General features: G+C 34.5%; 1 protein-coding gene across 1 annotated transcript in view; it reads left to right on the top strand.

The window, feature by feature from the left end:
- The window catches only part of heca (headcase), a 120,573-nt gene that overhangs the window by 90,783 nt on the left and 13,835 nt on the right, over window positions 1-15,955 (top strand). The window contains exons 3-4 of the mRNA XM_066726573.1: window positions 15,358-15,546; window positions 15,726-15,911. Coding sequence (XP_066582670.1) covers window positions 15,358-15,546; window positions 15,726-15,911 — 375 coding nt within the window. The remainder of the gene's footprint in view (window positions 1-15,357; window positions 15,547-15,725; window positions 15,912-15,955) is intronic.

Genomic DNA, 15,955 nt, shown 5'->3' with positions numbered 1-15,955 from the left:
TGAATGCTCTGAGTAAGTACTATTTAATTCTGAAATAAAAAGTGTTGTAGCTATAATTGTTTACTCGCATGTGTAATTAACGGTCATTTCAAAGCTAATTTTTCTTGAATAGATAAATCTTGTTTATTTTAAGCTGTTTTTACTTTTTTCAAAGACGTTTAAAATACAACATTTAATTGAAACATTTACAAAATATATGCATACTACTAAATTAATTACATCGAATATTGTACAAAAAATGTTTAGCCTCATTATAAATATCAAATTTTATATAAAGGTGCAGCAAATCCCAAGTCAAATTTATGATCTACTAAAGAGTTTGTAAAATTATATATATTTTGGACTCCAATTTGGAGCATTTTTACAGTCTCTCTTATTTTTAAAATATCAGATTGAAACATTTTAGGTGAAACACCCTGTATATACTATTCTTCGCTCTTCTCTCTTCGCCTCCTTCTGTTACGTAGTCTCGACCCATCATTTTGTCGCTCCTTCTCTCTACTGATTCCCAAAGCGCATGCGTAGTTATCACTTTGTCTTTTCCGTCGTCTCTATTTTTTATATTTTTTTACCAGCACTTCTTACGCTTCTCACTGAATGAATATTTAATTCCTACTTATCTACCTACCGAAGGATAGGACAAGCGCGAATAAATAAGCCAGGGACAACGCGAGGAAGCGTATGTATCTTAATAATGGTAATCCACAGACGACATCTGCGCCAACTATACACCTCTCCAGTCTCTCTGAATTTTCTCCAATAAGTATAATGCTCGGTGTAAGCTTCTACTTGTCTCTTAAAAGCTTTTAGTTTTTTTCCTTGGGGCTTTAGTATTATATACAGAAATTAGTACACTGATAAAAAAAATTTCTTTCAAATAAACAGTTATGCGTTTATTTGGAAAAAGTAAATATTTAACTCGAACAAACTGTGGTTGTAAATTCAATTTAAATAATGTTTTTGTTAATGTGTATTTATAAACATTAACAAAAAAGTATCTGTAGTGACAATTTAATATTGTACTTTTTATAGTGGTATGAACTGCAAGATTTGTATATACATTTCAACATTTTCTCTGAACTATACATCGTTGTGGTTGGTGTAAACATGCAATGAATTATTTTAAGCACTATATAATTTCAATTTATTCTTTCTCTCTTTCTCAATAAATATTTAATCAGTTTAATAAATGACCGAAATGTTTCTTAACAACCTTTCTGCCAATATGACAGAAAATCTTCCACTTGATCGTAGAGATGCATCTCGGTCAATAAGTACTGTTTCTGACTAACTTCATTGGTTATACGAGTTTGCGCCAATATCGTTGAGAATCGTTAAAACTTAGTTGTTCGATAGGTGGCATTACTGGAAACGACCTTGTGCAATAGGTCCAGAGGAACCTCAGGAGCTGGAAGAGTGCCAGATAACCCTTGATTGGATATACTGAAAGTCCTCATGGGCATTCCCTTTCTGAAACATTAGGATACTCTTCTGTATTTTTCCTAGAAAAATAATTAAACAAATGCTTCATCCCAAAACTTTTAGAACATCTATTAACTATTGTGAAACAACCATTCAATAATCACACATACCTACATTCAATACTAGAAAAAGGGTACAGTTACGTTTATCAATAAAAGAATAAAAACGATGACCTATTTTGCAATAATTTGAAAGAGGAGAGAGTTTTTGAGAATCGCAGTAAATACTTTGGGATTAGCGCGTGCATGAGAATATGTGGCTGCAGTTAGACTCGAAGGTCTGCAGTTCATGGCAGTGCATCGCACGACTGCAGCCGGTGCCGCGCGTAAATACGTGCAGTGAATGGCATTGAGTGGTGTCTATCTATAGATAGAGTATAGAGGTTAGATTAGAGTGCAATAGCCTTTGCGCCGACTCACAGCAGATATCATTCGCGAGCCGCCTTCTATACTGGTAACGCTACTCATAGCCTCTGATTTATAATAAGCACCAATGACTAGCGATATCTCGTAATTAATGCCAATGCGTAACTTATTGAATTTAATCGCCAAGTGCCATACACTCATTTCAATATCAAATAATAGCGTAGGTATTTAGCGTAATAAAGATACCCAGGAGAATCATTTTCTAATCGTGCAACGAATAAATGATGTTAATAAACTTTTAATTTTGGTCATCGTAAACTTATTAGAAGCCTACGAGCTTAGACAGAAATGATCGAGTGGGTTGATAAATTGGTTGAAATGCGTGTATCATTAATTGGCAAAGGAGACGATAAAAGCGATAATCCAGTGCTGGAGCAGTAGTTAAACATTTTGTTTGCGCAACCGATAAACACGTAATTGGCGATATTCGAGGTCGTGCACCGCTGAGTAGGACAAGGACGTAAGGCTAATAGCATGCCCAAAGATGCCGAAGCTTCTTACAAGGGATTAATTTGAATCACTGATAACAACACGCTTACCATCACCGTGCACGTCGATTCATCTACACTGACGAGAGAAATATTTAATGGATTTAAGTATTTTGCATTGTTTATCCCTGTTATTTACTGTATATTTGTAGTCGATTAATTGTGTTCTGAAATTTTCAGTATTTGGTGCAATATAATTGAATTCAATTTATTTTATTAATATACCTATATGGTAAACAAAAAATATATGCATTTGCATAATCATATCTATGACACTTATATACATATTGTGAATAAGTTCTATACAGGGTAAGACACGTAACATGCTTTAATCCATTAGAGATGAGAATTTTTTGTACATGATCTTTTTAAAGTTCCTTCCTATTTGAATTGAAAGAGGTATCATGGAAAAAAGATTGATATCTTTCAGAGTTACGCAGATAAATGAATTTTTACATTTCAACTCTGGGGCGTCATAACTACTTCGCTCTATATAATATTCAATATCTGTCGAAGTAACGAGTTTAATTCCGATGATCGCCAATGAATCAATAATAGGTTACGTGTTCAATGTGAAAGCTATTGGATATTGGTAATTCACTTTATGCTATTTTCAACAGATACCACATCGCGTATACGTATGTGTTTTGTCATATAACTATGTTATCTACATAAATACTTTATTCATTTCCGAGATAAATTACAATTTACTCGTTGTGAATAAACAAATGATGGGAATGAGGCATTGAATTAGTTTTATCTGAGGATGGTATTTTCATTTTTTTAATAATAAGTTTTACGAACAATCGCTGATGTGTTGTGGAAGAAGCCAGGTAAAGGCTGGGTCCGGAAGAAGCCAGTAGAAAGACCTGGATGCTTCAATTCCGTGAAGGGCTTAGACACGCCCAGTAATCAGGAACCGACTAATTCAGGAAATTACCAACTGTGTTCGGTTACCTGTTTTTGAATCTTGTTAACCTACATTTCATTTTTATTTGAAAACCAGTTATAAAAGGGCCGGTTATTTAATAGATTATTTTTAAATAAGCTTTATAGTAGACTAAATTATATTATAGTGCTATTGTGGCCTCTAATATAAAAATAAAAAACTTTTAAATGCAAGTATTTATAATTTGAAAGCTCGTTTTTATTTATATTATTATCTTAGTTTTTCTGTATCCTTAGATGCATTAGAAGTTTATGGGAAAAATTTAATTCTGCCAGTTCACGGAAGAAAAAGTTATTAGAAACTTAAAAATCAGTGTTAAAATATTAGTGTTTTTACTCAAATTTATTTTACAATCTTATATTTATCGGATTTTCTAACCAATCTACGACCAGTATACTCAACATTTTCGCATTGTCTTTTGTTTATAAAGCAAAATCTTTAAAACAGATTGCTACTTGGCGTGCATAATGAGGGAACAGTTGCAATTAATTAAGTATCAACGTTAAGTGCAAGGAAAGCTCCTTAGTCTCTGGGAGTTGCTTTTAAGCTCTCTGGAATATACTTGTCAAGGATAGCTTATTTATTAAGAGGTATAAAACGGATGACTTCTGTTGATGTAAATCCACATTCTAAAGTTATGCATTCTTGTAATGGAAAATTAATAAGACTAAAAAATTAGACTTCATAAAAATATGATGGACAAAGTAATTTAAATTTCCTTTGAATTAGTAAGATCATCATTTAGCTCCGTGAAAAGAACAAAAGGATTCAAAACATTTGAATTAACCACGTAGTACTGGACTAAAGAAACATATGCACTGATAGTAGATGCAAACAACTGAAGTTGAAAAGTAATTATTTTTTTAGACATTTTACGAACATAAAAACTAATTTAATAATTATATTCTATACTTAAGAAAGAGTAAATCAGTAATATTAGTGAAGATTACAGTTTTATTTCACATCAGAAAATAGTATATTTAATTATATTATTCTTCTAACAAAAAATTAGTCATTACTGTCATTTATTGATTAAAATTAGCAAATAAATTATGAAATTGATTCAATAAGTATTGATAATTAGTAATCAATGAATGAAATATCAGTTAATGTGGCATGCATTAACTTATCTGTCATTTTCAAAAGGATACTGTAATTTATGGTAAACTACATGTAATTACGATGAACCGTTACTGGTAATGTAAGTAACAGCTACGTGTGATAATAATACGTGTACATCGAGAGAAAATTCCATTAAAAATCGCTGTGTTAGTCATATTGAAAGGATAATACGTAGGAATTACAAAAAAAGTGACGTGTTCTTATGATTTTTTGTTGTTGGAATATAATGAACTTTAATATTTAGTACAGTAATTTTCGATGAAAAGCTTGTTACAACTCAGTGATCCCGATATAATTTAAAGATCGAATATCGAGGAGATTAATTTGTTTAATGACTAATTTTCGAATGGTGTTTGAGGAATTTTTTACGAATAAACTACTGAAAGTATTTCAACAATTTTAACCCTATATTTTGTTCGTCTATTATTACACATCCTACATACATTGTTTTGAGTGCTAAGTTAAATTAGTATGTCTTTGATAAAGGGTAACGCCGAACCTCCTTAAAATGACGATATGCAAGATATAGCACACATCGATCGTTTAAAAAAAAAAACAACCAAAAAATCTCGTTATCGATTATTACTATTAATTTTTTAGTGAAAAATAAAAATTCTTCGGTTAACCTTAGGTCTTTATAATACATGATTATTTCAGTGTTAAGTAATATTTATTTATCGTGTTTATATGCACTTATGAACTACTAGGTCATATTGTTTATTTTCTCAAAACTTTGTTTTTCATTTCTTAACGTGGCAGTATAAAGAAGCGCACGTGGATCTGATAATAGAAAATATAAATGGTTCGTTAAATACTCTAATTAGTCATTAAATTTGCCAGGTGGTTTGTTATTCGCCTAGAAAGGTGGGAAAATATCAATTGATTCCAGAATAGAAGGTAGCAGTTTAGAAGGCTTAGTCGTAAGCATAATTCCCGGGCTCTAAGAAGGCCGTTAATCATCCTGTTCGCGTTCGCTAGAAGGATTGGTGAAAATCTTATCTTAAACGAATAATTAGGTAGTCTGGTAGAGGGTATGGCGCGAGGGGTCGAAATCGGTTTTCTACCCCTCTCAACATTATCGAGACGACACGCGATATACAGTGCTCGTTATTTATAATTTTCCTCCCAATTTTGCGTGGCCACGTGTTGTACGTACGATGAAATTAGGCTTTCTAGGAAATTTATGTAGCGTGCTGATAGCACTACCAGTCCTATACTTACAAAGCATACATTTATAAGACATTGGCAATTTCTCGCTCGAACCAAAAGTTAATTAAGCCGATATACAGAAAATATAGTTAAAAATTGTTTGAGATTTCTGTTTTTTAACATTTAAAAAAATAAAGAAGAATAATAACCTAATGAGAAAAATTTATAAATATTTGCATTTAATAATACGTCAACAATAATTCCGGACCTGAATCGATACTTAATTAATCTGATAGACGAAAGAGTTTTTACTAATAATTTTTAACAAAACAATTAAGTGGAAGAAATAAATGAGACGAGGGAAAGAGAAATGCGATATTGGATGGAAGAAAGAAAGGTAATTTTGTTGATTTCCAGAACATCTGAGAAAGCAGTCTAACAAATGACGAGAGACGTTTAACTTGAAAATGATTAAGTTCGAATTGCTGAATTGGAATAGTCGGCTGGCAATTAGGACGATTGCTCTGGCCATACAGGTCGAGAGCACAATTCCCCCAAAAGCCTTCCACTTTCGTTCTTCGCGTAATTCACGCGTATGGAGCACACGCACTCTTACACTGATCACTAGACCGATACACCCGAGCTTCTGTTCTCCTAAGACACCTCAGATCCCAACAGTTCGCTATATCTTCTTCACTAAATGCCATCGGAACATTAGGATTTTCCTTGCTCCCTCCTTTTTCCACTCGACCTCCCAGCAAAGTGGGCTTTTCGATTTGACTTCCCTAATCAGTATCAAGAAAAGATCAAATCCAATTACATTGTTGCTTTTTCTGACTCGTGCTGCTTATGCTGAATAATTTTATTTATTTAGTCGAGCTGTATATATTATGACGTACTATATAAAAATATTATGGACGATAGTAAAAGGGGTTGAGATAAAACAGATCGTGATGAAAAGGTTCCATTTATGGAACAAATGGGCTTTTTATTGTGCATCTTCCTCCTATTGTTGATAATATAAAACTGTTAATATCGAATATATAAATGGCGGACGTAAAGGCATAGAGGAAAGAAAGAGGGAAAGCCTAGAATTTATTTCCTGTTAACTCATCGCCTAATAGCAAACGCAACTGCCGGAAGGTATACACGACGATTACTACTTTAGATGGTGTTTACGATCAACAGCTTTTATTGCCAGATATAACTGAAGCACAAGCCGTAGTGTGTGGTTAGTTCGGTAAACTATAATTTTAATATGCTAATTATATTTTATATCGGGTGTGAAATTAATTCCTGTTAATCTGAAGATTGTTGTGTAAATCAATCTTAGGAAAAAATTTATTTTACATTATAAATTAATCAATATAAATTCTTAATAACCTTTTAGCTACAACCTGGATATGCATATTTTATAACAGATTACTTCAATTTTATGTAGATAACGATTTACGAAACAAATCTTTTAATGCAAGAAGTTAAATACCGAGCTTACTTGTGTTTGTACATAATGCTATTGATGATGTGCAAATTCTTGAAAAAGCGTCTAACTCTCGGAGAGGAGCCCTCGATGAACAGAAAAGGGTATCTTAACCCTGGCATTTCTGTTTCGTATTCTTAACTTCTGGTAGCACCCTGAAATCCAGACAGATACTATCATACAGACAAAAGCTCACCGACAGGGAAAAAAAAGGTAGGATATATCCTCCCCTCTTAACCTCGTCGACGCTGCGTGTTTGATTTATTTGTGCCACAAAACTAAGCCGAGCGAACTTAACTTTTTTTCACGGGCTTTCTTAGAAAATCTGAACTTTTTTGTCACACTAGAAAATATTATTCGCTTGCAGCAAGATAAGCCAATTCTTCGAGTTTGCAGTAAAGACGTACAGATAAAATTTGTGTTAGACCTGTTGTTGCATCGCAAATAATTGTTTGATTTATGCGGGTGAAAGAATCTAACGAGCAGCACAGCTTTTCTATCTCTTTTCTCCCCCTCCCCCCCCCCCCCTCTCTTTCTCTCTTATTCAGTATGAGGTGGGTGTATATCGAGCCAGAACGAGCATGGTGGGGCGAGGTAATATATAGCCATGTCTGGTATCGCTGAGCGTCCCTGCAATCTCCTTTAGTAGACTGGGACAGAGATTTTTTATGGATAGTCACTCAAGGGTAGTTCGAGACCAACGAAACATCCTTTAAATTTATGTTGATCGGTTTTTTAATGCTCTACTAAAACAGAATTTCCTAATAACTTACAATGTTCATGCGATCAATCTTTATCCATTTTAGCATTTTACCATTCAAATTGTTCTGGTCCTTTCATACAGGACATATCACTTAAATTTAAATCACTCTAGATTCTCAAGCAGAAATAATGGGTTGAGTTTTTTATTGTTGAAGAAGGGAAGGAGCAATCGAAGCAAAAGAGCGACCGAGGTTTTTTCCTCATTTTCTGTCTATCTTCAAACAATGAAATGCGACCCCTTTTCAACAAAATTTAGCATCCAGGGTGATTTAACTGATACACCCTATACGTATATTATGATTGATATGAGAGGCTTCGAGAAAACTTTGTTTGATTTTCATTCCTCAAGCTGGAGAATAAAATTAATCATTCACCCTTTCATTTGGCTGATCGATGCTCTTTTTCAAGAATGATTAATGAATCACATTGGTGTGAATATTTTCAAGGACCTTTTTATTCGTTCCAAAGAATTGCAAAATTGTGTCAAAATGGAGAATTAAACAAACCTGTAAACTTAACTGTTTTACATAAAAAATCTACTTATTCTTATTACATTTAGTTATTATAAATGCTGATTACTTAGTCAAGTTTTTTTTATTAAAAAAGAGATGAATTGCTCAATTATTAAAAAGATATCAAGAACTTCAGATTTCACTGTAATATTTGGTAATGACAACCAGCTTGAGCTACTACAATTTATTTTATTTGTATAGCACGAAATGGGGATGTCACCAGTCACGTAGAATTGAAAGACTGCACACAATTGATGCGGGAAAAACGACTACTTTGTGAGAAGAGAGCTCTCAGTGCCCTTTTAATTTTTTTATAATCCAGGAGGGAAGTATCTGAATGGTACAAGAGCACTGGCTGTGTGTTATCTCTTGCAAAATCGTGGAGGACCTTTTGACAGCGACTCGCCGTATCAAACTTGCGTACTATTGATTTTAACGGCGATACAGTCTCACTGTACTTCGTATATTTGTGTTTCCCTTCTTCTGTTCATCTCTGTTAGATTCGATGGAAGACCCTTTAGAGTATACAAAGCCCTCTCGTGTGCGTCGGAACTACGCAGGAAAAATGATGAAAGTACTTTCCATTGTCGGGACAACCATATTATGTGCGTTTCGATACGGGATAACGTATGAATGGTAATAAAGAAGAATGATATTAGTCCGAGAATGGGGCCGGTAAATACGAATTCGCCTTTATAGAATGGTATACAATACTTTGCTATGTACTTTAGTGAAAGCTGCTTTTTCAAAAACAAATGTAACGTCAGGAGATGATCATTTTTCAATATTTCCTGTCGAGTCACATGTATCCTTTACTCTCTTTAAATAATTTTAATGAAGTGTTGTACTTTAGATTCATTTTATCATTTGTACTTGTATAATATTTTTCATGACCGAAAGTAATTTGATAAAAATTAAATAAAATGTACAATCTAGGATATTGATTAAAGTAGCATCGAAGAATTTGCATCCATGGTAATTTCGGTTGATATTTATATATATGCATATGTCGAGATCTTCCGGGATTCATCGCCCCTGTAGACGTTGCATAATTAATACTTGCTGACAAAGGCATTTCGGAAGTAGACAGTCGTTACCGATAGCAATAATAAGCAATGAATATTACGACCAAAGCCAAGCATTTTTATTCTTTTTCAATATTAAACACGAAAACACGCGTGAATGAATCTTAATTCTTATAGCAAAATATAGTAAAATTATAAAACTTTTGTATTTACAAAGTTGCAATAATACTTATTTTAACATTGGTATGAAAATATATATTTATAATAAATATTAATAAAATTTGTGTCTTGTTTATTTTCACGATAAAACTATAATGCATCTAATCTGTTCACTGGTATCTAGTCACAGGTCAGCCGAAATTTACTTTCTTTTCAATTGCAATTACACGTAATCGTCTTTCGACGAAGAAATCGAGAGTAAGCCGCTTAGCCACGGCAAGACGGGAAAGGATTACCAGGAAAAATCTTGTAAAGCTTCAGGAGGCTGTCTACGATCCCTAACTTGGTGAACCACATTATGCTGGTCGACTTCATATCAACATAGATTTCATTCCTTCTTTTCATTTTTGCCCTGTATTTTCTTTTACTGTGAAATTGAGCGTGGCCACTTTTAAGTATTATTACATAAGTATATTTTTTTTATCGAATTTACGGTGTAAAAATTTAACATTATATGTCACAAAGAAAATGGCGAATTCACACGTTAGTCTTTGCATGTACAATCGAACATAAACCATAAAATATTTTCTTTAATAAAACGCTATGATATATAATGTCTCGACAGAAAGTAATTTAAAGAAAGGCAAGACTACCGTCTATTATGAGAAGATTGGAACAAATAGCATTTCTTTCGACAAAAAAGATGTCCTCTGAAAACATATTTAAAACACTTTTTCACGATTTTTCATCAAAAATATTGAGAGAGCAAATTGGCTAAATTCATAAAAAGTTTGGTTGACCGATTTTCATAGGCTTTTCTTCTTCTCTTTTTCCTTTGTCTTGTTTTCTTTCCTCCGTAGATTCCCCTGCTAAAGAGGCAAATAGAGAGCATAAAGGAAATTAAGAGGGGAAGAGGTAGGGAGGTCTTCCAGCAGCGCCGATTATTTTCACACGAGGAAAGCAGCAGGGGGAGGGTTTCTTTGTTCGTTTTAGCTCGATAGTTGAGCCGATGGGCCGCTGCTGGTTTGTTGGGCGGTAGTGGGTCACTTGCATCGGGAATTGCGGCACCCTCGGCTCGCGTTAACCCTCCAAACGAAAGGAACACGCCGGGGTGGGGCAAAGGGATAAAAGTTTTCTTCGAAAAGTTGCCGGCTTCCTCTTCTTACTTTCCCCATGACGGGATGCGCGCCCGAGCCTTTGTTCTGCCGATCGTAAATCTGCCTAGTATGTTTTGGATAGCCAGCCACCCAGCGAAATAACGTTCACGATAAATTTAGCCCTTTAAAATTGAATTACCACATTCGCAAATATATCAAATTTTAACCCAATCACATGATTTTCTTTGTATATTATATTTATATATATATATATATATATATATCTGAGGTGTCCCTTTTATCCCCTCGAAGGAGGTCATATTTACTCTTAATTTATTCATTTGATTTTACGCAAATTTGAAACGAGCGCCGTCTGAATAAATGTACAATTTAAGATATGACGGAAAATTAGTCCTATTGGTCTTCCTTTATAGTGCAGGGCAAGGATTAAGACGAGGCCAGAAAGAGGTGAAGCAGTTACGATAGATATTTCATTGTCCAATAAACATTGCTAGATAATGGATGACACAGGGTTAAACGAAATTCATTTGTAATGAATATCGAATAATAATTTGTCTTTCTCTTTACACTGTATTTTCACGAGTAAAACTAATTATTTTACTCTCGATGCAACGAAATTTCAAACAATTGTCTAGTCTGAGTTGCAATTGCAACGATAACGTTGTAACTGGTGATTTATCGATAGCAGAACAGTAAACTATCCAGTTGATTTATGCAATCGTAAAGAGGATACCATTAAAATAAAGGGAGACGTTTTTATTATACGTCGTTATACGTTCACAGCTCATTTATTGAAATTCAAACGAGTGAAAAAAGTTTTGCAATCGGTTGAAATTATAATCGACTTCGTGAGCTATCAATCCATTCAAATTTTTGGTGCTTTGATAAATTTAAATGCGTTTTGAAGTGACGTGGTGTATCTTATACAATGAAGATCATCGTCGCAGATGGTTTGTTTGTTCATTTCCACGGGGTAAAACGAGGCAAGCAGGACTAGGCGCGTGCTTGTGGGTCAACTTATGCGTAACGTGGGGGCGGTGAATGCTGGTTTTCCTCCCTTGGGAACGAAGGGAGAGAGAAAGTTACTTTCGACAAAGTCCTTGACGGTTATCAGGACTTCTGCTTTCCGCCTGCCAGCTTTCGCATGCCAGGATTCGCTTCACTTGCAATCTTTATGTCTGTATCGTTTCGTGTCTCGCTTTTCTTTGTTCGAAAACTCAAGTTTATTCAAATAAACCTGCTAGTCAAGCGAGTGACTTGAAAGCTTTGTCAGGATCAATGGTCCATAACTGTATATATCAGAATTATGAGAGTACAATGTAGTTGTTTTAACAGAATTAATCTGAGTTTTTCAATCGCGTTGCATTTTGAAAAGATTGAAGAAATACTTTTATGTCTACACTCCCTGTACCGTGTTTTGTTTTTCTTTCTTCGAAACACTCAAATCAGTTATACTCGAAAAATTCAATAAAATCAATTGTCCATTACATTATTATTATTACGAAAGCTTGTATTAATTGTTAAACAAGAATATTGTGTAATCTTTTTATAGGGTTGTATTAAAAATATCAAGTCAAATCTTCATAATGAACTAAATGAAGATCACTCGAAGATTTTAGCACATTTGGGAGTTAGCGAGATGAAATTGCTAATAATTTTAATGGTATGCAAACGCTTGCGCTTATTCCAAACGCGATTGATTTGCTGCACGACTTACAGCAACTCGAAACGTCTTTTCTTCGATCATAAAATGGTGTAGTTTCGACCCTCGCTTAATGGAATTCGATCCGCCAACGGTAAGTAACGGTCAGGCTTCATCTCATTCCGTTCTTCTTCCAATCGGGATGACTCCTCTTTAGCCAACGAGAAGCTTACCAAAAGAATGCTATCAGTATTAATACCGTAATGCAATTAAAATCACGACCTTACTCTATTTCAGGGAGAGATGTTTCTTTTCCTTTGTATAGGGCAGAACTCGATCCGTAGTATTTTCATTTAAGTCACGATCATTCGGTCGTTTCGTTAGAACCATTTTAACCGTTGGGGGGGGGGGGGGACTGCGATACTAAATTTAAAGTGGTCCCTCTGAGAAATAGAGTCGAATCGTAGCCGAAAGAGGCGTTAATAAAATGAGCATTTTTACTTTCTTATCCCATTCGGGCAATTATACTTTACGCGCGAACCCTTATTGAGGACGGGAAGCCTTGAGAGAGACCGGGAGAAAGATCGAGAAAGAACACGTCTGGTCGCGATCGTAACGAGTTCCCCGTTCGCTTATAGTATATTGAGTTTCATTATAGCGCTACCGACGGGTGCTTCGCTAAACCAGTTAAGACTCTAAATAAAAGTGTCCTTGAGATCCCATAGAAATCTACAATAATTCCTTTTTTTACAACACCATCCCCAGACTCTGACCGAGCTTCTTCGTGCTGTTAACCATTGCAAAACTTTTCTTATCTTTCAACCAACATTTCTCCTTATTTCTATAATTTAGCAATTACGTTTCTTTCAAGCGAATTAATTAACAGAAGAATATGTGTACGATTTTATTGATAATTATATTCAAACTGATAAGAATTAAAAAGTAAATTTCAGAAATTCTGTTGGAGGTATTTCTTATTCTACTTTTGCTACAACCTTTTACTCATCTCTAATATCCTATATGCCGTCAAGCGCATTGCCCGAGGGTTATTCCGATGTTTATCTTTGACATTATTGAATTTCAATAATCTGAAACGTTGAAGTATACCTCTCATACGATACATCGTATCTTAGATTTTCCATATTTTTTCTTTTTATTTTATATATATAGCTCGTGGAATTTTACTTTCCGTTTTATTATTCTAAATTTTCATCTCAAATTCTTATTGCAATCATAATATTAGAAATATATGTTATTGTTTGAGAACAGTAAAAGCCTTTATTGATTTGAAGAGCATTTGTGTAATATGAAGGAAAGGTCATTTTATTGAAATCATAAAAAGTTCAATTTTTCTTAGTAGACGCTCGTTTTTTATGGTAACTTGATACTGAGAGAGACTTATCGTGATAACGATAGGAAAAGTTGTGCCAAATCAATTGAATATATTTATATATATATACATCTATACAGTAGATGTATTGGTGACAAAAATGACACTTTCTCACATCTATGTGGGGTATAAGCGCTTAACATTTGGAGTGCCTCTTTTATTTAAGTTGATGGTCTATGTGTGTAGGTACAGTCGCCAGCAGTAAATGTTTCTCATATGTATATTTCCACCACTATTTTCAAAGAAATTGTTTAATTATAATTAATTAATATTATGTGTACACAGAATTGTGTTGTAACAAAGAAGAAGCAGAAACGTGAAAATGGCTGGGGTATACATGTATACGAAACATTTGCTGCTCCCGACTTTACTGCCAATATTTAACAAAAACGTTCGGAAAAGTCTGTCTGAATCCTCAAGCACTTGAGTGCCTACTCAGACTGATATTTTTCCATTCCTTGTCTTTCCTACTGCTCATTTTTACTTTCCATCGCCTCGTCTTTACCCTTCGACTATATCACATATTTGACGATCTACTTAAAGTCCCGAAACGTACCATACTTATTCGTACTCAGTAAATAATCATTATTTTAAGGTAAATTAGTGATTCGACACCTATCAGTCATTTCGACACAAATTTAAACAATTATACAATTTTTTAATATATTACAAAATGAGAAAGTACTTGTCTGTATTAGTAATAAAACTGTAACTATACAATTATAAGAAGTTGAATAACGAATAAATAAGAGAGAAAACTTTTACAAAGAATTTACTAATGTAACCACAAATTACAATATTTAATGTTATGAGTGGTAGGTAAGCATTCGAAGAAAGCTTTCAAATTTTCTCCTCTGCTAATAAAGCTTCGACAGCCCTTCTTGCCAAGTACGTATTTCAAGGTCGAGAGTACAAAACTTCCATCGGTCCCTGGTAATTCTGTTAGAAAATGTTGGTAGCGGTTTTGTTTTTGTTTTAGCGAGAGACTCGTGCTTTAACAGTAGCACGAGGTGAGCTTAAAGGCTACGTTTGCAGTCGTATAACGCTGGGCTATATAACGTTTCGCTCCTCCTACTCTTTCTCAGAGCTTATGATCAGGGGTTATTTACGATGGTTATAAATGTCGTCGTCTGGTGGTGTGTTCTTGCCATCACTAGCGAAATGCTCTCTCCACCTTCCTTCAGCCCTTGCTGTGTTTTCCACCCCCTTCTCTCCTCTCTCTCTCTCTCTCTCTCTCTCTCTCTCTCTCTCTCTCTCCCTCCCTCCCTCTCTCACTTACCACTTAACTATCCTCCTTTTTCGATATCCTTTATCATTTCTCTTCTTTTATTGCATCCCCTTTACCTTTTTCCCTTACGTTGCTTTCTTCGTTTCTGTCTCCCACATTCTTTTCACTCTTATTTTCATTTACCCTCTTACATCGCTGGTAGACTGCCACCAGACCTTACTGTTTTCCTTCGTAATGAGCAAGGAGGATACGTAAGAACACCTAAGATGACATTTCAACTTTATTATTGAACGATATCTTTAAAGTAGCTAGACGCTGGTATCGAGATCATTTTTTTCAATTTAAATAAATTATAGATATATATATAAATAATATAATGACGTGTAGATGGCTAAATTTAACATATACTTTGTTTTGTCTTTACAGATGGAAGACGAGGGCAATCATGGAAATGACGATACCAGATGCTTCATCCTGTCGACTCTAGCAGCTTTACAATGGTCCAGGGTATCCTGCGTTCTTTGTCGCGCAACTATGCTAGTTTTCGATAGGTATCCTTTGGTAGATGGTACGTTCTTCCTATCACCACGACAACATTCACCTGCGTGCGCAGAGGTAAGCCTTAATACGACTATAATATTTTTAAACAGGATAAATTATTATCACGACACTAAAGTTATAATTATTAAATATCAATTTGTTCAATAAATATAAATTCTTTATGACGTTTCTGTTAGCTTCTATTATTTATAGACGAAACTGTTTCATTAAAGGAATGTTATGCTTTGTTGAAGGTGAAGGTCGAGGGTCGCACTCAATATTTAACAGCAATATGCATGAGCTGTCTTGAAGGTAGTGGCAATGCACCCGTCCGCTGTCGTTCTTGTACCCAACCATGGGACGGTTCCAGCTTGGTCCTCGGCACAATGTACAGCTACGACATATTTGCTGCTATGCCTTGCTGTACCGAACGACTAAAGGTAAATATTTTGTCAAAATAAAACTACAGCCCTGGTTTACAATA

The sequence above is a fragment of the Prorops nasuta genome, unplaced genomic scaffold (genome assembly GCF_024137725.1).
Source record: "Prorops nasuta isolate Cenicafe-Biocafe unplaced genomic scaffold, Cenicafe_Pnas_1.2 PNAS00004, whole genome shotgun sequence".
In the NCBI taxonomy this organism is placed as follows: domain Eukaryota; kingdom Metazoa; phylum Arthropoda; class Insecta; order Hymenoptera; family Bethylidae; genus Prorops; species Prorops nasuta.
This window is presented reverse-complemented; position numbering and strand designations above follow the sequence as displayed.